The following is a 24664-nucleotide window of genomic DNA, read 5'->3' on the forward strand; positions in this document are numbered from 1 at the left end:
GTACGAGACAAGGATGTCCCTGTCCCCAACATTATTTTTATTGGCTATGGAAATATTGACAAAATGATAGAAAAGATGAAGAATTAGAAGGATATAAGGGTATAAGATAAATTTGTATCGGATGATACTTTAATTATTTTGAAAATGTAGAGAAAGACCTGAAAAGATATATAAGCATTTGATAGAATTTGAGGAAATGACAGGTCTGAAAGTAAATTGGTCAAAGTCAGAATTATTGATGGATAGTAATGGTAATGAGTCTGAGAATATGCAAGAGCAATTTGGGATAAGGATTAAAATACATTGAAATATTTGGGTATAGTGCTTTCACTCAAGGTTAAAGAATTGAAAAAACTTAATTATGATGTGGTGATTAATGAAATTGAGAAGAAGATAGACAAATATAAAATGTTAAAGTTGTCTTGGTTTGGTAGAATTGCAATGTGTAAGATGATGTTGCTGCCCAAGTTCAACTTTTTATTCGAGATGCTACCGCTAAATTTGACAGAGAAAGATATTGAAGGATATCAGAAAAAATTGGATAAATTTTGTAATGGTGGCAAAAGACCTAGATTAGTGAAGAAAATGTGGTATCAAAATCAAAAGGAAGGTGGATTAGGAATCCCCAAATTATTTAATTATTACTGTGCGTATGGTATCCGGATAGTGGTAAAAATATTTAAAGGTGAAGATAACTATTGGAGAGACTTAGAGTTAAGGGATATAGAGAAATTTGGATCAAGGTGGTTTTTAGATAAAGCAAACTCAAAATGTGTAATTAGAAGTTATTGGTTAAAGGGATTAAGTAAAATGTGGAATAAATTTGTTAAAATTTTAATTCCGGATATAATCTTTTTGGGGGAGACAATTGGAAATTGGCCGATTAAAAATAATATAAAAGGTAATGAAGTGATAAAAGAGGAAAATATAGAAATTATTAGAGATTGGATAAAAGTTATGGAAAATGAAAGGAGGAATAAAGAAATTATTGAAAAATTAGGGTTAAGTTGGTTTGAAAAAATACAGATAGAAAAATGGACAAAAAAATTAAGGGAAAATTATTCGATAAATAGATGTGAAACTGAATTTAGAACTCCGCCGCCTTCAACATGACCTGAGTTTAACTCATAAAATTATCTGCTACAATGTCCTTCCTGTTGAACATGACTTCAGCTTCAAGCACAACAATACACAAGCACACAATAGATTTAAACTTAAAGTGAACCGCTCCAATCTTGATTGTAGAAAATATGACTTCAGTAACAGAGTTGTTAATGCCTGGAATGCACTACCTGACTCCGTGGTCTCTTCCCAAAATCCCCAAAGCTTTAACCAAAGACTATCTACTGTTGACCTCACCCCATTCCTAAGAGGTCTGTAAGGGGCGTGCATAAGAGCACCAGCGTGCCTACCGTTCCTGTATCCAATTTGTATGGTTATTTCATGCTTATACTTATATTGTTGTGTCTGACAAATAAATAAAATAAAAATAAAGTGTTACATCCATTTGCACTATTCAGGTGACCCTGATGACACAGATAAACCTCCAGGTGGCCTCAATGACTCTCTAAAAGAATGCAAATGACTACCTGTCTGCAAGGAGTACAAATCCTTCCATTCCGCACCATCCAGTCAGAGCGGAAGAATGAGAAATGAAATATTTTCAAAGAAAAACCAGTAAGTCCAGTTGCCTCTTGATAAAGCACTTTTGGGACTTCTGTGTGAAACTGATTAAAAGGTGGTCAGTTTCAAGAAGCAAAGAAAGGGAGCCCAGGATTCTAATCAACTAATTAAGGCCATATAGCTGATATTATTAACTTACCCTTAGCACTTAGGGAAGTGCTATGCTGCAGATAAAAGCAGCTCAGGAAGAGATAGCTTGTTTAAGCAATTTCTCCACCTTGCAACATGGGCAAAAAGGAGGGGAAAAGAGCACATGACTGTAGGAGAGAACTTATCTGCACAAGATGGCAATAACTACTGGTCTTCTCAGCATTCTGAGTCATGTGTTCACTTAGTAACCATGTTTTTATAACCCGTCATTGGAACAGAAAGTGGTCAGCCAATGAAGAGAGAGGGTATAAGCTAAACTACTAATAAAAGTGTGCCAATCCAAAGATATATATCAAATGATTTCTCTCCTGTGACTGATTTGGTTTTTTTCTCTCTCCCTCATGCAGAGGAGAGAGATTTAAGAGGAAGGGATTACAAGAGAATAAGTAAACATGCAATATGAAATACATCTAGCTGTTTGCATAGTATGCTTGCGATGGCTGGTGTCGCTGCATTACTTTTCATGTGTATTCCCCACGGTGCCTACTTACTCTCTTGTAATCTTTTCCTCTCCAATGAATGTAAATACAATCATTAATTTCCTTCTTCTAATTATCCCATCACCAGGTGGACATTCCGAAGGGAAAAGAAGTGGTTAGGAGGCAAACAAAAGTGAAAGGTGTGAATTTTATTAGTTTTGTCAGTTTCAAACCAACATCCTAGTACCAGGGTGAGCATTTCAAAGGGTAGGGAAGTGAGAAAATGGAAAGTACAATTACAGTAACATGATTTCCCACTTATGACTGCTTCACTTAAAAGAGATGTTGGTTGCAATTTTGATCACTAAGCAAGGACTACTGATATTGTTTACACATTTTGTATTGGAAGGAATTGATTTACAAATAACATTAGTAAAACATTTTTCCACTGCAAGGTGGACTTTCATATCATTCTCACCACTTTTGACTATTTCAAAATTCACATCAGAAAAATAAATAAGCATAAACTTTGTAGAGTAATAATCTCCAAATCTCAACCTTGAAGCAATAGGTAGAAACTCTGCAAAGCAAACAAGTAGGTATCAATTACTCAAAAAATTCAGGCAATAGGGGCATTATTGTCTTTTAAATTAAGCCCATATTGCCTTGAAGATCTTATAATGTTTTCATAATAGTATGAGAAGATTTTCATGCTTCTGCAGAGCTTTTTATATTTAATCAGATAACATATTGTTGTTTTTAAGAGCAATTTCACACCATGAAATCTTGTTAACAGTATGTAAAATCTATGCAAAAACATTAATGATAAGCAAGGGACTATAAAGTGTGCATATATAACCGATCACAATTGCATATCAAGATGCATCTATTCTTCAGCATCTATCAGTGGTTAGTGGCACTTGGAAATTGGATGGTTTCTCAGAAGCCCTTTTCCAGAAAAGAGGACAGATGGACTCAAGAATCAGATGAGGTAATTCTCCAAAGGTTTCTATGACAAGTGTGATAAACAGCCATCAGAGCAAAGCAGCTGTTCCCCTAGGCTTCATGAAGAAAATAGCATAGAGTAAGAGAGTTTTAGGAAAATGACACGAGGCCCTCCTATTTTGTCTGAAACAACTTAAATCTGATTGCTCCTGCACATTGATAGAATCTAAAATGTTGAATTTCACTGCCAAGGTAGCAACCCTAAGTATAAGATGTCAATTACCTTGAAGAATTATTGACATTATAATAGTATTGCCTCAGAGGCATTTGTTTTTTTCACAACAATCTTATCTCTTGTATAACAGTGTAAGTTTGGAGGGCTTGTACCAGGGGTAGTATTGACTTACCTTCGCTACCAGATCACAAATGTGAGCACGCCCACTTCGCTCTCGCGCAACACCCCTGCGCATGCGCAGGACCTTCTGTGCATGTGCAGAGTGTCAAAAACGGGACGTGATGACATCCGGGCGGATGGGCAGCCTCCCGCAGCTGCCTGGTTTGTCCGAACCGAATAGAACCAGCTGAATACCACCACTGGGTTCTACTTGCAGATGTGCAAATAAATTTGGAAACTAATTTCACAGAAAAGCAATCTCTTTCAACTGGTGTGTGAGGCAATGTACAAGCACTACTATTGAACTGCACTTTAGAGATTATAGTAAGCAGTTCAAAGAGCTTAACAGGTACAGAAGATCTGTTTCGTCAAAAGAAAAATTAAACAGAATGGAATTATCTACACCCATACATCTCCACAATACATGGAAGATATGGAAACTTAGAGAGGTGTTTCCAAAGGATAGATGGATATATATATAAAAAAGTTGAATAGTGACACCTGATCCTTTTCATATGTGTTACTTGTAAAATATTGTCCTCAAATATTATTGTTTACAAAAGCATTGCTAAAACAGGAGTTGGAAAGGAATCTTTCTCTTTCAAACTGCACAAAAAATCTTCATAGATTCTATGGGGATTCACAAAAATGAAGCTTCTCTTCTTTATTAGCATCTTTATAATTTAACAATTTTAAAGACATACAAAAATTTATTGGTGGGACTTTACAAGCTTATCTTCTGTATCAGGGGAAGTTTCCCTACTATGTTATTCCCACAAAAGAAGCTGTATTAAAGGGACAGAGACATGAGACACACTCACGCTTGGCAATCCAACAACTCTAATAAAGAAACAAATCATGAATCTTAATTCACAACAATTTCTACTGGTTACACTGGTAATTTCACCTTTGTGTTCCCAATTCTTGAGTTCTAAAAAAGCAAATGGGTTGCTGTAGCAGAAGATCTACCCAGCTTTCTCATGTGAATGAAGAACATCTGCCAGTTAATGTTAGAATCATTATCACAAGCAATCCAAGCCAAAGAAAGTTGCCCTTTTGCAAAGCTATAGCAATGAGTTCATGGGGTCATTGATCAAAGGTCAACATGAAATATTAGCCAACAGAAACCATCTGTGCCTCCTCCTAGGCCTAAACCAGGCAGGGTTGATTGAAGTGAGAGCTCAGAAGTGAACAAAACAGGATGGTGGGGGAAGGGGTGTTGCGGAAAGGCAAATAAGCTGTTAGGTCTGTGGTTCATGTATAAGTGCAACACTTCCTGCATCGTCATGCTCAAGAGACAGCAATTGCAACTCCAGATTCTCAAGATGTAACAGCTGGATGCTAGATGTAGATTATTCATTACCAATGAACTTGAAAGAGGGACTTTTGAAAAATAGGCTGTTTTACTTTTTGTACAGGAAATACAAAAACACAGAAAAGCACTATCACTATACAATCTGGAGTGATTTATGGCTCCGTTACAAAACAAATCCATGGAAATTCACCTCCCCTCTTTTCATAGAGATAAGTATATAAGTATTTCCAGCCACTACAAAACAAATGAAATCAGTAATATGTTTGAACCTCTGGAATGAATTTACTACTTTATGAACACAGAAAGGCTAGTTAATTAGTTTGGGGTTCTTTCTTTCCGAAATGTAGAGTTATTACTTTCCGGAGATGCACAGAAAAGTAGCTCTTTCATGTGCTTCTGGTATCAATCTAAGGCAGCAGCAACTCCAGTGGAAAAAATATCTTGAATTGGTTTGATGACATGAAAGAACTTTACGAATCTGGAAAAATTGCATGCTTGCACATTCATTGATTTTGGTTGGAAGTACTCAATTGCGTGGAACACATAATTTGATTGTGCTGTCATTCAAATGCTGAATCTGATATTGATTCAGATTTCTTCAGATTATTTGAATTTATTTATACATTTTTGTTAATTGCAGCACTAAAACAAGGGACATAAAAATCAGAAAGAGTCTGGTAGCACCTTTTCTAACTAACAAATGTTATTAAAATCTATAAGCTTTTGTGGGGACTTCCAGGGGAAATATGGGAAATTGAAGACAGCTCTGGAAAAGGACAGCCAATGACCATGGCAGAGAAGGAGTAACTGGTGAGTAGGTAGATCATAGGAATATCTCTGAATAAAGATGTAAGATTATCCACATGTGCTCTGGATAGCTGTTCCTCAGGAGTCTGTAGGACATTGGTTTTCTGCAGGTTTGAGCACAGAGAGACAATGGGATTTGCCATCTTGCTCACAATCACAGTGGAAACTTTTAAAGGACACTAAGTTTGCAAACTGCACTTTGCAAATCACTCTTGGAAATTGCTCATTAACTACTTCTAAGCTATTAGAAATCTTCAAATGATAAGTTTGAAAACATCCGATAAATCTGCTTATAATCCTGTATGAAAGAATACTTTAATTATAAGCTTATAAATATGAAATAAACAGCAAAAAGTAAATACAATTTTGATCTTAGAAACTTATATACCAAGAGTCCAAATAAAATTGGAATCTTTTACGGTACGATTTTTGAATTAATTATAAACACATTTTCACAGGAAATAGATTTTATTTTGGTTTTCACAAGACATAACATAAATACGGAATTTCATGATAACCGTAAGATGGTTATGACTTTTGAAGAATGGAATCAGAAAATCAGAAAATTACTGACAATAATAATGTCAGTAATGATATCATGCTTCCATGATTAGACTATGTCCAAAAGATGTTACAGAAAAAATATCATATGTAGAACAAATTTTACTTGACAAGACAGAGATGGATTGAAAGTGGATTTGCACGTGACAGGCTAAGACAATAGTTAGAAAAGGATGTTTCATTTGATGTAAAAAACAACAACAACCTGGTTAAAATTTAGAAAGGAAATAAAATGATAAACTGAGAGAGCAAACTGGATATTTTTTGCAACTAGATTTACAAAAAAGTCTTGTGAAAGCTTTGAAGAACTCTGTGCAATGAAATAAATGATTTCATGAAGAAATGAAGATAAATCAAATCCTATGACAGTGATGGCTAACCTTTATACCATCGCGTGCTGGGGGGGCACGCGCATGCGTGACTGTACCCATAATTCTATGTGCCCCATCCCTGTGCATGCACATGTGACTCTTCCCCCTGACACGCGATGGCCTGGTAGGCCCGTTTTTCTCTCTTATCTGTCTCCAGAGCTTCTCTATGAGTCTGGAATAGGTGGAAAATGGCCTTCCTTATTTCCCTGGAGGCCCTCCGGAGGCCAGAAATGGCCCATTTACCAACTTCCGGTTGAACAGGAAGTGAGGTTTTTTGCTGTCCCCAGCCTCTAGAGACTCCTAGAGAGGCTCTGGGGGCTGGGGACAGCAAAAAACATCACTTCCTGTCCAACCAGAAGTTGGTAAACGGGCCGTTTCTCGCCTCAGAAAGGCCTGGGGAGGGGTGGGAAAGGCAGTTTTCCACCCCCCCAGACTCCCAGAGAGGCTCTGGAGCCAGTAAGAGAGAGAAACGGGCCTTCCCCATCAACACCCAGGCCCTCTGGAGGCTGTTTCCCTACTTCTGGTGGGCCCAGAAGGCCCGAAAATCAGCTGGCCAGTGTGTGCATGTGCACCGGAGCTGAGCTTGCGTGCCCACTGATATGGCTATACATGCCACCTGTGGCACATGTGCCATAGGTTCGCCATCACAGTCCTATGACAATATTTGAATGAACTACAGATTAAGACTGTTGGAATTTCATTGTTTACTCCTCTCTCTTTTCTTTTCTAAATTTAATTTTTATTAGATTTTTCAATTATACTCAAAATTTTCACTTCATCACATGTATACAGTAGCCAGACTAATAGAAAAGTGTATATTTATATGTTTATTCATTTATAGTTTACATGTCTACTCATTAAATTGAGCAGATAGGTAATATAGCTAAGTTGAAAAGATGCATGTAGAAAATACAGTGGGATGAAAATCATGAAGTGACAGAGGAAGTTAAGTTGAAAGACTGAATAACAGTTGCCTCACACCTGGCAGCATAAGGAAGCAACGGATTTTTGGGAAAAAAAATGCGGTCTGTGGCTGGCAATCAGCAAGAAAGATGAACAAGAATAGTGTATAGTGGGATCTTTGGTTTGTTTCATGGCATCTGTCATTGGAGAGCTGGTTGGAAGAATTCCAACAATGAGAGAGTAGACTTGGTGAGATGGTAGAAGATTGAATGAGCACTAGGCCAAAAGCAACCACAACAGACCTGGCAAATTGCTGGAGGTGTACTTGCTGTTCAAGTCACCAGGAAGGTCTGATGAGCAGTGGCATCAGTAGAAAGCTGTCAGAGGTAGAGGGACCAGGATTTGAAAGAGCACTGGGAAGGTGTACCAGGTGCACTTCTGTAGTCTAGGGAGGTTACTTAGGTGGTAGACAGATGAGAATATACTCACTGTCAAGGGAAGTTCCTTGTTGGTTTATTGATGGGGAGAGTCAACAATGGCCAGGACATACTTAGACCAGTGATGGCAAACCTTTTAGAGACCGAGTGCCCAAACTGCAACCCAAAACCCACTTATTTATCATGAAGTGCCAACATGGCAATTTAATCTGAATAATGAGGTTTTAGTTTAGAAAAAAACAACTCATATGTAGTTAACGTCTTTTCTCTGAACCCGCCCCCCCAAAAAAACCAGAGCTTTCAATGAATCAAACAACTTTTTATTGAAAGGTAAAAGTTTGCATTTGGCATGCTTTTGATTAATGTGACTTTTGCTTTTGTATGCACACTGATAATTTTTCTAACATTGGCTCATACTTTGTAAGTTTGAGAGCAACATATGCAGCACTCAGGTCATCTGTTAGTCCAGGATACAGGATCCTGATACAGAACCGGTAGTAATAAAAATTTGGATTTCACCACTGCCCCCAATTACTTTCTACTTAACCACAGAGCACACTTGCATGCAAATGGGGCAAGACAAAGAGAGAGAGAGATGGAGCAAGAGAGTAATCCAATTGTGTATGTGTGGTGTGTATATGGGAGAGAGAGCGATCCGTGCTTCATCCAGGCCACCCAAACTGTTGGCAATGGTGTGGGCAACACCTGAGTAGTGAGGTGGGAGGGAGGGGTTGAGTACAAAGCAAGGCGAGGGGTGCGAAGCTGCCCCCCAGTGCCAGCACTGCCTTACCTGAGTGCCCTGCCAGCCAGGCACGGAAGCACTGCAACTGCCGCTGCAGTGAGACAGAAAGAGAGGAGGGAGGCTTTCCAAACCGTGTGTATGTGTATCTGTGCGTGTGTGCATGTGTGTGTGTATGAGAGAGAGAGAGAGCATGCGATCCCTGCTTTAGTCAGGGCAATCAAGCTGCTGTCAATGGCGATGGTAGAAAGAGCCAATTGAGCAACCATTTTTCTCCTTGTCCTCCCCATTCAAGCAGTGGCAGGCCCTGCGGGACAGCAGGGCCCCTCATTTCTCTCCCAGTGTGGCGAATTCCAGCTTCAGTCGGGGCATCAAGCTGCTGGCGGTGGCAGCCACCTAATGGTTGCCCCCTCCCCAACCAGCCAGCCAGCCCCACCTGACCTGCTCCCTGCCGACTGGCACAAAACCTCACCATTCTTCTCCTCGCCTTCATTGTTGTCCTCCTTGCCCAGGTGGCAGTGGACTCCACTGGACAGGGTCTCATTCCTGCCCTGGTGCAGTGAACTCTGGCAGGCTGAATGTGAGTGTGAAGGGCCTTGCTCTGCAATTTCTTGCTCAACTGAAGGCTTTATTCAGCATTCAAACAGTAAGGCTGGCACATGCAAGCAAGCAGCGTACCAGGGCCATGGACAGCCTTGGTTCCTGCACCTGGCCAGTTTTGATTCCATGGCCAGCCTTACTGTTTGAAGGCTGAATGAAACCTTCAACTGAGTGAGGAAGCACTGCGGGGCCAGTCCCTTTACACTTCAATGCCGCCAGTGGCACTGCTCAGCTGGTGGAGTAAAGAAGCTCATGGCAGCAGGAAAAGGGGCCTGGCCGTGCCGAACCTTGCATGCCCATCCCAGGGGTCACACTTTGAAAAAGCCAAAGTGCCCTCGCCAAAGACATTCGCCCATCAGCTGTCAACCCACCTACCCCGTGTGCCTTCTCTGCACTTTGGCTGAGCTCCCTGCTTGTGCACGCCCTCCCGGCCCCTTAACAGCCAGCCAGGGGATTGCTGGAGGAGGAGGAGGAAGCCACTACAGTTTGTACTTGTGTTGTGCCTCGCTCGCTCCCCCCGCCGCAGCCGGGCCCCTCTTATCTCCTGCCAGACGCTGATAGTGCTGAAGAATGTCCTGGCATGCCTCCAGCTCCCAGACCTGGCACCATGCCCGGACAGGCCGAGCAAGACGAATGGCCTGACGTGCCTCCAGCCCCCAGTCCTGGCACAATGCCCAGACAAACAGAGCAACTAAACCCCTCCCCCACAGCATGTGAGCCTGAAGAATGTGAAGCCAGTCATGAGCTAATATTACCAACAGCTGGAGGCTGGAGAGATCCGAAGAATGGAGAGGCGACGTCAGCAAAAGGAAGGGAGGGGCAGGCCTGGATAAGTGCTGAGTCATGGAGCCACACCCCATGGCCTATATAAAGGATCTGCTTTCTGGCATTCTCTGAGTCAGGCAAAGTCTAATCTGGATTGCTGAAGTCACACCTTGGATTCCTGCCTGCCCTGAGGACTCTGATAGGACTTTGGCAGAGCTGCAGAGGCACGCTTGATACGGACTTCCCCGACCCGGCCGTCAGAGGAGGAGTGGGACACGACAACTTGCTCCTCAGCTACGGGCATTTCCCCCTTTTATCATACTTTCCTCCTGGTTCCCATTCCCACCCCGCCAGCCCTTATGTTAGCGAGGTTGGCGTTGGCCACAGCCAAGTTAGGCCAATGTCTCAAAGCACAGCGACACATGCCCACAGAGAGGGCTCTGCGTGTCACCTCTGGCGCATGTGCCATAGGTTCACCATCACGGCCTTAGATTGGTCATAGGAGCAGAGCAACTGCCTGAATGAGCAGGAAGGACAAATGGCATGGTGTGATGAAAGTTTAATAGGATGGTTATTTAATGAATAAAATAGGAGAGGGTTACTGGATATGCTGGACATTTTAAGGGATTGCTCCAAACAGAATGATGGAAGAGTAGTATGAGAGTATGGGAATCTCAAGAAGCTAATATTGAGGCAGGGGACATATTCACATTGCCATGATCCATGGGAGCTATGACAGGAGGCTTCGGTGAATCATTCCAGAAGAGGGAATATCAGCAATTTTAATACAGGTCCTAGTCTTCAACATCATCCCTCAGTTCAGAGTAATAAACTAAGGGATGACTAGGCACAATGGTCTCAGACAGCTTTAGCTGAATGCCTCATTAGTATGCAAAAATATTTCATTCATCCACAATACGCTGGAAAAGTAACATGGATAGGACTTGCTTCACAAAGGTGTGGCTAGCTGAGGACAGGGATGTAACCATGGAAACCTCAAAACTTTTTCCAAAAGTCATACAGACAAATTAATTTTTCTGATCTAGAGAACAATCTTCCCCAATCCAAACATCTTTCATATATAAGCACTACCATCATCTAGGCAGTTTTATTTTGATAAAAATTGTTTCCACTCTATCTTTTGTTGTTACTACCCTTTTTATTATACAGGAGGGCAAAGAATGGGGAAACAAAATATGGGAAACATAAGGAAAAGGGAACTACTATGTATTAACCAAACAATCCACAATTATGATATCATAAAATGTCAGAAGAGATCATAAAATCAATTTTCTACTGATTTGAATAATAATAATATAGAAATACGAGATGCAATTAATTAGAAAAGGAGAAAGGCACTACAGGAATTTAAACTGAACATGTAGGTTATCTTAAATATGTTCACTTAAAAAAAATCACAGTGTGTCACATAGGTTTATTCCCAGATAAGCAGCATAGAAATGTGTTTAAAACAGGAACTAGTCTTGAATCTAATCTAGCAAATGAAATTTTTTTTTTCAAGAGGTATGATGGTTAAATACTCTTGAAACTATTCTAACTTTCTCAGTCCCTACAAACTCAATTTTATCTTTGGAATTTGTTCTTTCCCTTATGATGTCTGATTTGCTAAAATAAAGCCTAACAAACCAAGTATGGGTGTTACTTGGAATTTTGTTAAAGGTCCATGTAATTAAGAGAAAGAGACTTCATCAAATTCAATTTTTACAATTAATTTCTCAGTTGCTTAAATATTCCAAGTTAATATATAAATGGAAGAGGTAATCAGCTATTCTAAGATAGCAACCTGATCTCTTGTGCTCTCCCTTCTGTAGCTAAGACTTCCCAATCTTGCATGATCTCATGGAAGAATGCCAATTCATAAGTTTCTGGGGTGTCAGCAGCCAATGGATGGGAGGCAGAGATAAGACAACAATTGCAGCAGCGTGATCAAAATCAATCCCTTTTCATACCTGTGTGGTATTGATGAGCCTAACAGGAAGGATTTGGTACATTCAAAACTGCCCCACGGACTTCCTTTTAAAAATTTTTTTAACTATGCATGCCTGTGCTTTATTGTTTGATATGGCCTAGAGGTCTAGAGAAGTTGTTGTCCCTTGATCTACTTGAAAGAATCATATTCCTTCCCCAAACAAACTCAGGAGAGTTTACATGCAATTTCCTTCCTTTGACTGTAATTTTGTGCATACTTGTTTCAGATTAGAACTTACTATACTTATAGTCTTTTTTTTACTTTATTGTTCTAAATTGAGCATACCAAATCCATTTAAAATTTAACTTTTCATAAACTCTGGAGGCTGTGTGGCTTTCATTCTTATTCAATTAACTATTACTGAATAGATGATTATTGTGGCTTTGTCACCCACCTTTAAAGTGGAACTGAGTATGTTAAATTTGAATTGTGTACTTCTACTAAATAAATGCATTTATCATTTCTTTATCACTTAAATCACATAATGCCACTCCTTGGGTCCCATACCTCTCAGTCCAAAAACTCTATTCCTATTTCCTTAATTATTTATTAAGGAAATTATAATTATTTTCCAGAAAAATATTTGGCTTTTATCAAATGTTTCCATTAGTCGTCTTTTCTCAAAGAGGCAAAAGGAACATTTATTATATTATAATACTTAGGCCTTTTTTCTCTTCCCCTCTCCCTTTAAATATAGCTCTATTATCACTATCAAGTCTCTATTTGTACTTTTTCAGCATAAACAAAACAAAATTTAAAAACTATGAAATAGTTTATATTTTTGAATGCAGACTGTTTAGTCTTGTTCATGGTTTAGGAAAGCAAAACAAAATCAGATTGTGATAAATAATCCTGGTCTGTTTGATTCAGAAAAGCAAGCTCTTTTCCTCAAGCCATTCCAAAGAAGGCAGGGAACAAATCTAAGGTTAAACCAATTTAATACAATTTGCAAACCAATCAAAGTTTAATACAATTTTCAAACCAAATCAATGATTCATCTTTCTCTGATGCTTCTCCTCCATCGAATGTTAGCTATAATATATCTTTTGGCAGAGCCCTGTCTTTTTATAGTCTGCAAGCACAGTAATGAAGTATATATAACAACAATCCAGTCTGGCATAATCCTTACAGTGTATTCAATGAAAAATTATCTTTTTTTAAAATTTGCATTTATATCCCGCCCTTCTCCGAAGACTCAGGGCAGCTTACACTATGTTAGCAATAGTCTTCATCCTATTTGTATATTTATATACAAAGTCAACTTATTGCCCCCAACAATCTGGGTCCTCATTTTACCTACCTTATAAAGGATGGAAGGCTGAGTCAATCTTGGGCCTAGTGGGACTAGAACATGCAGTAATTGCAGGCAGCTGTTAATAACAGACTGTCTTACCAGTCTGAGCCACAGAGGCCCTGTATCTTAAATTACTATTGGCCTCTTTCTGTGTCCTATCAAGATAATTTTGATCTCCATACAGCTAGAAACTTCATATGGCAAGTTTCCAACATATGAATTTACCTCCTGTGAAAACAACTTGAGAAAAAGTGACTGTACCCCAAAACGTTCCGTGTGGGTGAGTGTGTATAATAAACATATGTGTAATAAACGTATATGGTAAAGTAGTATTTTTCATGCAATTCTGATTCCCACTGAAAGGCACACTGGAAGATTTACAACATTTAGAAGTGACTTTTAACTCTTGACCTAACATGAACCCCATCTTTTTATGAATGTTTTCTCACAACGAATAACCATTGATAACCATTGATAACTGTGTAAACTCTAAAGATGAAGCCAAATTCATTATAGTATAAAAATGTATTTGGAGCCTTACTGCTTGTTTTTTATTATTGTAAGTAGCCTTGGATGTCATCTTGGTCCCAAAATAGGGCAAAAACATAATAAAATCAAAAAGAGACAGAAAGTTATTTACAAGAAAATCTTCCTGAATCCTGTAAGTACCATGTAAATATGGATAGGTTTGATCCTCAAATGGCAAAGAAAAGCATTCACGGGCAAATAACAGATTCCAGGAAAGCAAAATGGGTTTGAAGAAAAAGTTGCTTATACAATACATACCCAAATGCACACACTGAAAATTAAGTTTAATTGTGCTAATCTGGAAGAATATCACCAGTTGTTTGGGTAAAGCTATTTTCTTGGCCACTGGGTTGGAGAATTTATTTTACTTTAAGAGCTGGTATTAGCTGAAGCTTTAGTTCAATGCAGATTAAAGTCAGCTGATTTCTTGTATTACACCAGCCAAAAACATTTTTTATCCACAAAGGTCCAATGTTTCTCCTAACAAAATAGCCTAGGAATAACATCAGATCTCTGCATGCCTCTCTTTCCATTTCCTGTAGTTAAGTCAATCTCATTACTTGAGATTTTTGTGATGGGAAATCCCTGAGTCATCCTAGTGACAGCAACAGATAGCTCAGGGGCCCTTCTATTTCACTAACAGTAATCTCGTTTTTACCTGCAAACTCCAAAATCTGGGTTAAGTTCCACAGGGGCTATCTTTAAAACAGCTGAATGAAACTACATTAGGCCATTCCTTTCTATATGTCCGGTTCCCTTTTTATTTCAGAGATCTCAGTTGTGATTGACAGTACAATTCATTGCAAACCTTATCTAGCTGTTGTTTGGCACTAGGAAATAGCTGATTTCCAACCCACTCATGCTTTATAAGCACAGAAGTTTGCCTCATACATTTGATGCTACATAGTCTTATTTAAGATATCCCCAAGGACAGAATTTAAACGACACATAAAAATAATAATTTGACGTAGCCAATTTCAGATTCCAATTCTGAAATTCTAGCCCAAACTCCCCATTGGCCTAACCTGTTCTTTAAAGACTCCATTAAGAACAAGATGGTAGAGAAACTATTCGAATAAGCATGGCTTAGATAACTATGTTTATTTTTCATATTTAACCACCCAAGCATCTTTTTGTATTTTTCAAGTTGAAAAATACACCTGCTGCGATTCCATTTCCTTTGAGCGTTCTCTATCCACCACCCCTCCCCAGATGTTCGTTCCTATGCATCACACCTTTTTATTTTGAAAGAAAGAAAGACTAAAGTACCAATTATCTCTCTAATTGCGGGCAGTTTAATTTAAACCCCCCCCCATCCCTTAATTCAGTCTGACGTATGTTTTGTGTTAACAAAAAATCCAATTAGTCATGGCGTGGAAAACCTAGCCTCGGATCACATTTTTTTTTTCAACTGCAAGACATCAATAAAAAAGGCTGATCACATGGCAGTTGCTTGATGCGCTCTTATAAACAAGGAGGCCTCTCGATGCATAAGCATAGGTATCTCTAAGCATTCTGGGATATAGCTCGTAAAAATCCTTCTTCCCGAGGGGGCTAGCAGGGCCCGCGCTCCCGGCAGAATGACAGCCGCACCTGCTGGTGCCCCCTCCTTCCTCCTCCTCCACCACCACCATCCCCAGCCGGGGTCTCTTAAGAGCCTGTTGCAGAAAGCCTTGAATCGGGGCAGCCTCTGCCGCTCGGGCTGAGCCACCCTGCAGCAGCCCAGCTGTCACCGCCGGCTCTTGGAGGCAAGCGTCTCCACCTCCCTCGCACCCGTCAACCCACCCAAGGCCGCCCAAGCCTAGCGATCGGAAGAGTGGTGGAGGAGGCCAGAGGCGGATGAAGGAGGGTGGTGGGCGGCGGAGGAGCCGAGGGAGAGTCCCGGTTCCAGCGCCCGCTTCCTCAAAGCTACACCTGCGGCTTTGCCTCTCGCTGTAGCGTCTCTTCCTCCCCCGCACTACCACCATCCTTCACGCATTTGCCCCCGCTTCCAGCCCTGTGGCCAGCAGGTCTGCCGTCTTTCATTAACTCGAAGAGCAACCCCCGCTCGCTCCCTTGCTCGCCCGCCGCCGCCGGAGCAGCAATCTCGCCGCCACCCCCCCCCCCCCCGCCTCGTGCTCGATGGTGGCTCTCCAAGCCCATGGCGAGGAGAAGAAGCCGCGAGGTTCCCGGGAATACAAACAGCGAGGAGTCCCGTTGCTTACCTGGCGGGAGAGGAAAGATGCTTTTACCCGGCCTCTGCGGCTGGGCTCAACGTTGGCTACAGCGGAGGAAGGAGGCAGGGATGCTACAGCGTCGACGCCACCGCCGCCGCTGCCACCACTCGGCAGTCTCCACCTCCGCCGCCAAAGCCACCGCCTCCTCCCCCCTCCCCTATTGCTGCTGCCGCTTGAATCTATTTGTGTGTGTGTCTCTCTTTCGCACACGCAGAGTAGAAGCCGACCGGGCTGTAGCCGGTGCAGATTTCCTGAGCTCTTGCTCTAAAACGACTCCCACCCGCCGCGAGAAAGAAACCTGCCTCTCCATAGCCTGCATGCCCGCCGATTGCTTACCCCTCAAGAAACCACACTCTTGTCCCGATGACAGTTTGCACCTGTTAATCAGACAAAGATTCATTCATACTTTTTAAAAAAATCATACACACACACCATTATCTAATTCTAATAAAAAATATTAAGAGTTTCCCTATCCCCAGTTTAAAAAGACTAAAAGAACAGAGTTGCATTTGTCATTCCTGAACCGAGCAAACTTGCATTTTACAGCTGGAAGATGAACTGACCGCCCTCTTTAAAATTAATGCAAGTTCTTTTTCCCCTCGTTCCTTAAACATCTTCTCTTCCTAACAATAAATAGGCTGTTACAATAAATATTTTGGAAGGAAATTGATTCTGGAGTTCCTTCTGAAAAAAAGTTGAAGCTACAATGTCTCTATGACAGGGAGAACCGTGATTCTCCAATCTGATGTCCTCCATAGATAGACTTTCCCATTACCTGCCATAAACTTCTGCCATGTTGGAAGGGGTTTATGGGAATTGAATTTCAACACACCTCAAAGACATACATTTGGGTTGAGTTGGACTACTTCAGTAGGTTGTACACAGAATTTTCTGAGTACATGACTGGAATTGCAACTGGATATGAGTGACATAACAGATGAATCAGGAACATTTTAATTTACAGTGCACTTTGCATACATAATTTAGACTTCACGTCATTTATTTTAAAATTCTTACTTTAGAATTATTCACTAACAGAATTAAAGGAAACTTTATACAGATAATGCACATCTACACTGTTACATTTTATAAATATGTATAAAACCATTATTTATTTCCCGGCTTAAAAACATATTTAATATTTTAACAATTCTCAAAATGGATTACACTTTTAAAGTTTAAGCATAATATAAAACATACAGCAATTATCTACAAAATCCTTCAATAGCAATTCCTTTCAAACAGAATTCAGTCATTTTAAACCATCCCTAAAATATCTAGGATATTTTATTCTGGAACAATTTACTTTTCCATCTAACAGTCAATATTTCTTTGAGCTCTGGGTCTTTCTTCAGTGTTCTGAGAAACTGAAGCTGAACTCTTGAAAAGCACCCTTCACAGCTTTTTACTGTATGCCATGTATGTGTGGTGGAATTTTAATTCAGAAACCAAAGTTTTACATGGTCAACAATCTCCAATAGCTTTCTCCTCCTTAAAAGAGCAAGATGTAGCAAACCCAGGGAAGATGAATTCAGGCAGATGTCAGACCCATAAGTGATTTACACTAAACAAAATTACATTCTGCTTATTTGATTAAATATATATTCAATACATTTTTGACAAAAAAAAAGAATTACATTTGCGGCCAGAAACAGATCAGACCAAGTTGCTAAGACTAGTTCAGAATAACTTCATAAAAGCAATCTTTATATCTCAGGCAATTCCACAAAAAATGAGTGAATGCCTTTATATATTCATGGCAACTTTTGATTGCATATAACAAACTTTAGCTTAAGAAAACTAAATTTGGGTTCAGAAGAAAACACAACATATCTGTGGGAGTTTTCAACATTTTTTTTTGCATGAAAATAGTTACACCAATCATACAATGGTGATTAGCCATAGAAAAAAAGATAGTTTGCAGGTAAAATCTTTAATTGTTGATTGAAAGTTGGAACTATTAGTCATTTATTTACAATCTTCCTCCTTTTCTTTCTAGGCAAAAAGCTCAATATCTTTTTGCTTTCAAAATTTTCAAATTAATAAAATGCTTCAACTTGTCTCAGATAATGTATTCAGCTGTACTTCAGTTCAGATATCTCCAGACTCAGTCCATAACAGTCCATAACTATGGAATTAGTGAATGAGGGATCCAATGTATCTGATGTAAGGCCTTATTTCACTGCAGCCAAATTAGAATGAAGATCAAAGATGTCTGCTCCATAATCTTCACCTCTCTCTCTTTCTCGATATATTAGTTGAAACTGGGAAAAAATAATTCACATTCTTAACCTTCCTATCTTTGTTGCATTCTGTCTCTCCAGTCAATCCATTCAATCTGCTATTGAAACTGTTCATTTATAAATAAATTGAATATTCTTTTTTCAGCTTTAAGCAAGCTTGGAGGATCTGTATCATAGTTTCACTAAATAATTTCCTGTGATACGCTCTAACAGATCTCTTCAGTTTATTACTGCTATTGTTATCATTATCATCTCTATCATCATAATTCCATAATTAAATGGAAACAGGCATGGGAACAGCACATCAGACTGCTTTTCTGTATCTTGTATTATCCACTTTCTTGGTTCTCAATTCTTTCAGAAGGCCAAGAGTCTTCTTAGTATCTCAGTGGAAGTTGGGTTACTCCTTCAAGAAGTGGATAATGAATATATTTGCCCAATGATTACAAAAATGTATATCTTTGTATCTTCTCAAAACCATAAATTCTTAATGATCAGAATCAGAAATTTCATTGAGATTGTAGAGCAGGTGAGAAAAAGGTGGTCTGTCGTTTTGCTTCTGCAGAAGAAAAAAACAAGGAAACAGAATTAAGCGCTAGCATGTGAGTGTACTTAGAATGGCAATAATGAAAAAAAAAGTCTATAATAAAATAGCATTTTAGATGAGCACTCCATATTGATGAATTCAAGAGACTATAATGGTGTACTCCAGTAACAAATGTATTAATTTCCCCCCTGCTGGAGGCAAAGCCATTTGTAACTGATAGGAAAAATCAGAAGGAAAATCCATAACAAAGCATTGTGCTACTAGATGAATGGTTCAACTTTACAGGAAAAAAATATTTAGCCTTATTTTTAAATAAGGATAATTTAAAATCCAAATATAAAATGAGCCATTCTAAATAATGTTTTTTTTAAAAAAATCCCACATTCCACATTAAAGATGAACATTTGCATCTTTTTGGCATTTCCCCATTGATAGAAACTCTTGACAAGTGATCACTTGTAATTTATTAGACACTAAGTCATAGCAATAGCACTTAGACTTATATACAGCTTCACAAGGTTTTACAGCCTTCTCTAAGCCGTGTACAGAATCAGCATATTGCCCCCAATAATCTGGGTCCTCATTTTACCGATCTTGGAAGGATGGTAGGCTGAGTCAACCTTGAGCTGGTGAGAATCGAACTGCCGAACTGCTGTCAGCAGAAGTAACCTACAGTACTGCATGTAACCACTGCGCCACCACAGCTCTTAGTAACATTATATGTGATCCCTATACCTAAGTAAGAGTACATATAGTTCAATAATTACATTTTTTCAATAATAAAACTTCCAGATAATAACTTAGTTATATCCTTAAAAACTCTTGGTAATATCAGCTAATGTTCTTAAATAGAGACATACTGCCTGTGCAAAGGTCCACCTGGAACTGTAATTTGACAACTGACAATCGTTTTTATTTGTTTATTTTTATGGTGAGCAACATGTTGAAGCCTTATAGTCGGGTATCATTGAAAATCTTCAAGGACAGAGCATCTTCTGGAATCTTGGTGGATATCCTATGCTGTTGTTATAATCCCACTCCATTTTAACATTATATTTGCTCTCCTTCAAGATCCAGTAAAAAATTCCAGACAAAATGCTATAGATTTTAAAAACTTCTATTATATTTGACTAATTAAAAACTCGATACATAAGTTGTTTTTCTTAGAAGTTTAAAATAATTTTAAGCTTCAAGTTAATTTATTTTTTCCTACATTTTCCAGTAGTGCTGTATAAAACTTTTTGAAAACTGGTTTTATAGATGGCAGTTCATACCCAATTTCAATTGTTAATCTGAGTTAAATTCCCTGGGTTCATGAGAAGCAATTAGAGAAATAATAATAATAATAATAATAATAATAATAATAATAATAATAATAATAATAATAATAATAACAACAACAACAACAACAACAACAACAACAAAAACAACATATTATTATTATTATTATTATTATTATTATTACATAATAATATAACATAATAACAAATATTAAGGCTATAGGTAGATAGACAATCAAAAACTGCCATTTTTTTGAGAAACATTTTCTTTACTGTTGTCAAAAAAACCCTCTACAATCAGGTCCATGAAGTCACCAAGAGTTGGGTGTGATTCAATGGAAAATACATTACTGCATTCTTACATCTTTCTTGCATGAAATAGGATGCACTAACCTCATTCCAACAATGTTGCATAAGTTTATAAATGGTATTGGAAGCAATTCTGGGTTTATACAAACGTAAGCCAGCAGTGACTTCTTCTACCACCTCAGCATTTGTCCGATTCTCATAAGGAGTTTTGCCTTCAGTGAATACCTCCCACATCAATACTCCTGAAATAAGGCAGGATACATAATTTATTAAGAATAGCATAACAATGTCCACCACTCCATCTTTTTCAAATAATTTAATGTTCTGGTCCATTGCTTAAAATAGACATTTTTTCCCCAGTGAGATTCACAATGTATTCCTATATATGATTACAGAAAGTTTCATTAAGTTTAGAGGAACTTTCTACCAAATGAAGATGTAAGGTTGCATATTGGTTAGTCATCCTATTGAAATAATATTAGCAGGCTCCAGATTGTCAACAGATTGTGAGTTTGCTTTTGACTATATATTCATATGTTGTTTGTTCACTGTCACTTACTATTACTACACTCCCCCTCCTCCCTAATCCTGCTGTTCTGTGTATTGTGGTGGCAGCACAGGCAGGGAGATATTACTGGATGAGATGAGTGAAGAATGCCAGAAATGTGTCAAGGGAATATAATTCTAAGGCATGGTGATCATCCCAGCTGCCCCGCTAAAGCAAGCAGGCCTCTATATTGAGCAGTGGTGATAGAGGAAGATGCTAGAAGCAGACGGCATCATTTCATACTGGCAGGAAAAGGCAATTATCAAACTACTTATGCACAATGTTAAATGTGAAAGACAATATAGTGCCGAATGGTGGTCCTCCTCAGGTCACATGGCACTCAACACACTATTGAGGAAGAGCTGTGGATCTTTCAGGGTATTAATGATTAGATTAAAGCCTCAGGATATTTAGTTGGTGATGTTGCATGGAAGAAAAGAAAATATTAAGCTACAAAGATAGAATTAGAATGGGAGCATAAAACGTAAGAAGCATAAACATTGGAAAGCACCACACAGTGGAGAATGAAATGAATTGCTTATACAGTGACATTTTAAGCATCAGCAAATCAACACTTTCAGTCAGAAGCTACAGCTAGTCCTCATTTAGCAACTGGCTTCTTTAGCAAAATAACAAAACTGATTATTTTGGGATCCTTGCAAACCTACCACAGTTGACTTGATTTTTATTCAGTCAGCATGGACAATTTTTAAAAAAAACAAAAATCTTAATTGCAATAGAAAGTTCTTTAGCTCTATTTTGGAAAAACAATCCCTGCTTACCTGACCACTGACTATGATAAGAGACCCCAAATCCTGCCCCCATGCTAAGCCACACTAGGTTCTAACCAAATGAAAGTTTTTGTCATTCAGATATTGTAACTGTATTTATACATTCTAGCCAAGATTCCCTTTTAGCTGAGTAAATTAAAATTTTAATTGCTTTTTAGCTGTTTATTCATAGATATGTGTTCATTTTCATTTCTGGATTATATTATTGATTGGCTGATTTAACAACACAATAAAAATATGAAATAGACTTGGAAGGGCAAAGCATAAAAGCTCCTTTTACGCAACTCATGTGATGTGGAGTGACAATAAACTATAGAAGGTTCTCATGTTTTGTGAAATTTTTGTTGCTCTATGTCAGGGCTGTCAAATTCCTGGTCCATGGGCTGGATGCGTCACGTGCTAGCCATGTCCATGCCCAGTTTAGCAAAGGGGAAGAAAATCCCAATATGTGATGCCACCATGACAATATGAGTTTAACACTCCTGTTTTTTATAAAATTCTAAAGATAAATATGGCTTTAAATACTTTACACTTTAAAAATGATATTGAAATATTTTTAGAGATCATCTAAGAAAAAAACATGGTCGAATTTCTTGTCCTGTTAAGATAAACAATGAACAGTTTTTTAACCATAAGAACTTGAAGCAATTATGTGACTGGGATGTTTGTTCTTCAAGACTCTTACCAAATGACCATACATCCGACTTGGTGCTATAGCGGTTATAGGAAAAAACCTCTGGTGCTGACCACCTGATGGGGAATTTAGTACCCATGGAGCTGGTATATTGATCATCAAGAACATACCTAAAAGACAGAGATTTGTTTAAAGTATTTAAACAATAATTCTAATGGTATAGCTCATGCATGAAAAACAAAAGATTAAAATCTCAGAAATGTTACTGAATTATTAATCTGAAACCATGAGTTATAATGATATAGAAGATTCTACCTTTTTATATACCTGATCCACCAGCAATAATAGAACAAGAATATATATACCCAGATTGGAAGTTACACAGATTGACTTTCATTCCATGTTATCAAACACTAACCATTCTCTAGACATGCTTCTCTTTAACTGTCAGTACTATGGAAGCTATTGAAATAAAACAGACAGCTTGTTGTTATGCTACAACCAATGCTATCATTGATTTTATGAGCACTGCTATTCTTTCACATCCTCCTCTTTAGAAAAGCAGTAATGTCTGTAGAAAGAAACTGACTTCAACTGACTTCAATTGACCAATAAAATATAATTGGAATATGTCTGGCTGGCATGTGATAGAAAGGTGTCTGGAAAGTAGGAAATGATCCTAGAAAGCTATGCATGATAGGATGTTGGGTGTTTCTGTGAGTGGAACACTTATTAGGTGAACTCCAATAACATGTCATGCAGAACTTCTATTAGCATAATTATGAGGAGATAATTTTGCTTTCCTAATACAGTCCTTTGGGTACCTTCAAAATCTGATCTTCAAGTTTTAAGGGAAGAGAAATTGCAGGATAGAATTGAGAAATAATGTCCCACTGTCCCAAAGGTGTTTTTTCAAGAGGCAGCTGGACTTTCTGGTTTTTCTTTGAAGATGTTTCACTTCTCATTTAAGAAACTTCTTCAGCTCTTCTGAAAGCACCTTTGGGACAACCCTGACCTGGATGACTGAGGCTATCCATAGACATTTAACGTCTCACTGAGCAAGCAGAGTTGCTATACAATACAGCAGTCATAACCTATCTGAAGAATCCCTGGTTGGAAAAGGCTGCATAACAAAATACCTTATAATTATATAACAAAATACCTGAAAACAACAAAATACCTTATCCCACCATACTTGAAATCCTAGGCTTAGAAAACTTGGAACTCCGTCGCCTTCGACAAGACCTAAGTTTAACTCATAGAATCATCTATTGTAATGACCTGTTAAAGACTACTTCAGCTTTAATTGCAATAATACAAGAGCAACCAATAGATTTAAACTTAATGTTAACCGCTTTAATCTAGATTGCAGAAAATATGACTTCTGTAACAGGATCATCAGTGCTTGGAACACATTACCTGATTCTGTGGTCTCTTCCCATAATACCAAAAGCTTTAACCAAAAACTTTCTACTATTGACCTCACCCCATTCCTAAGAGGACCATAAGGGGCGTGCATAAGAGCACAAACGTGCCTACTGTTCCTGTCCTATTGTTTTTCTTTTCTTCTTCATATATATATATATATATATATATGCTTATACTTCCGTATATTTCCTCATATATATGTAATCTTATAATCTATATAATCTTTTTGTGTGATGCCTATATATATTGTTGTGACAAATAAATAAATAAATAAATAAACCTTACATCTTCATTCATACTAGTTACAGTTTTGCAGAGGTGAACAGTGGGAAAATTCAAATGATAAACTAATACAAAAATACATTGATATCTTTTAGTTCTCTTAAACTGGCTGTCAAGGGAGGAGTAGGTTATAGAAATTGCAGCGGAAACAGAGCAGGGGTGAGCTTTAGAAGCTTTTGCCAATATAATAAAGTTAAATTGGGTTAGGTTGGATATAATTAAAAAAACTGTAATGGATTTCCACTCATCCTTACTATAGGGCTAATAATGAATCAGAAACCTATATTACCGTGACATTCCAAAATCTGACACTTTGACAACTTGAAATTCACCCACCAAACAGTTCCGAGCAGCCTGTGGGAAAGAAAAGACAGGATATATTTGTAGAGCTAAAATAAGCCACATTGTACAATACCTACATTTATTGCTGACAGAAAACCAGTGGTGGGATTCAAATAATTTAACAACCGGTTCTCTGTCCTAATG

The 24664-nt window shown here is 38.4% G+C and overlaps 2 protein-coding genes across 3 annotated transcripts in view; both read right to left on the bottom strand.

Annotated features, from left to right (window-relative positions):
• The window catches only part of CYFIP2 (cytoplasmic FMR1 interacting protein 2), a 65195-nt gene extending 48951 nt beyond the window's left edge, over window positions 1-16244 (bottom strand). For both annotated transcript variants that reach the window (XM_058172626.1, XM_058172625.1), the window contains exon 1: window positions 16106-16244. The gene's annotated coding sequence lies outside the window, so the exon portion shown is untranslated. The remainder of the gene's footprint in view (window positions 1-16105) is intronic.
• Window positions 16245-17342: 1098 nt separating this feature from the next.
• Window positions 17343-24664, bottom strand: part of ITK (IL2 inducible T cell kinase) — a 41165-nt gene continuing 33843 nt past the window's right edge. The window contains exons 14-17 of the mRNA XM_058169065.1: window positions 24468-24532; window positions 22520-22638; window positions 20581-20738; window positions 17343-18919 (exon numbers count right to left, since the gene is read on the bottom strand). Coding sequence (XP_058025048.1) covers window positions 18848-18919; window positions 20581-20738; window positions 22520-22638; window positions 24468-24532 — 414 coding nt within the window. The 3' untranslated portion in view covers window positions 17343-18847. The remainder of the gene's footprint in view (window positions 18920-20580; window positions 20739-22519; window positions 22639-24467; window positions 24533-24664) is intronic.

This window comes from Ahaetulla prasina, chromosome 2, assembly GCF_028640845.1.
Source record: "Ahaetulla prasina isolate Xishuangbanna chromosome 2, ASM2864084v1, whole genome shotgun sequence".
Classification (NCBI taxonomy): Eukaryota; Metazoa; Chordata; class Lepidosauria; order Squamata; family Colubridae; genus Ahaetulla; species Ahaetulla prasina.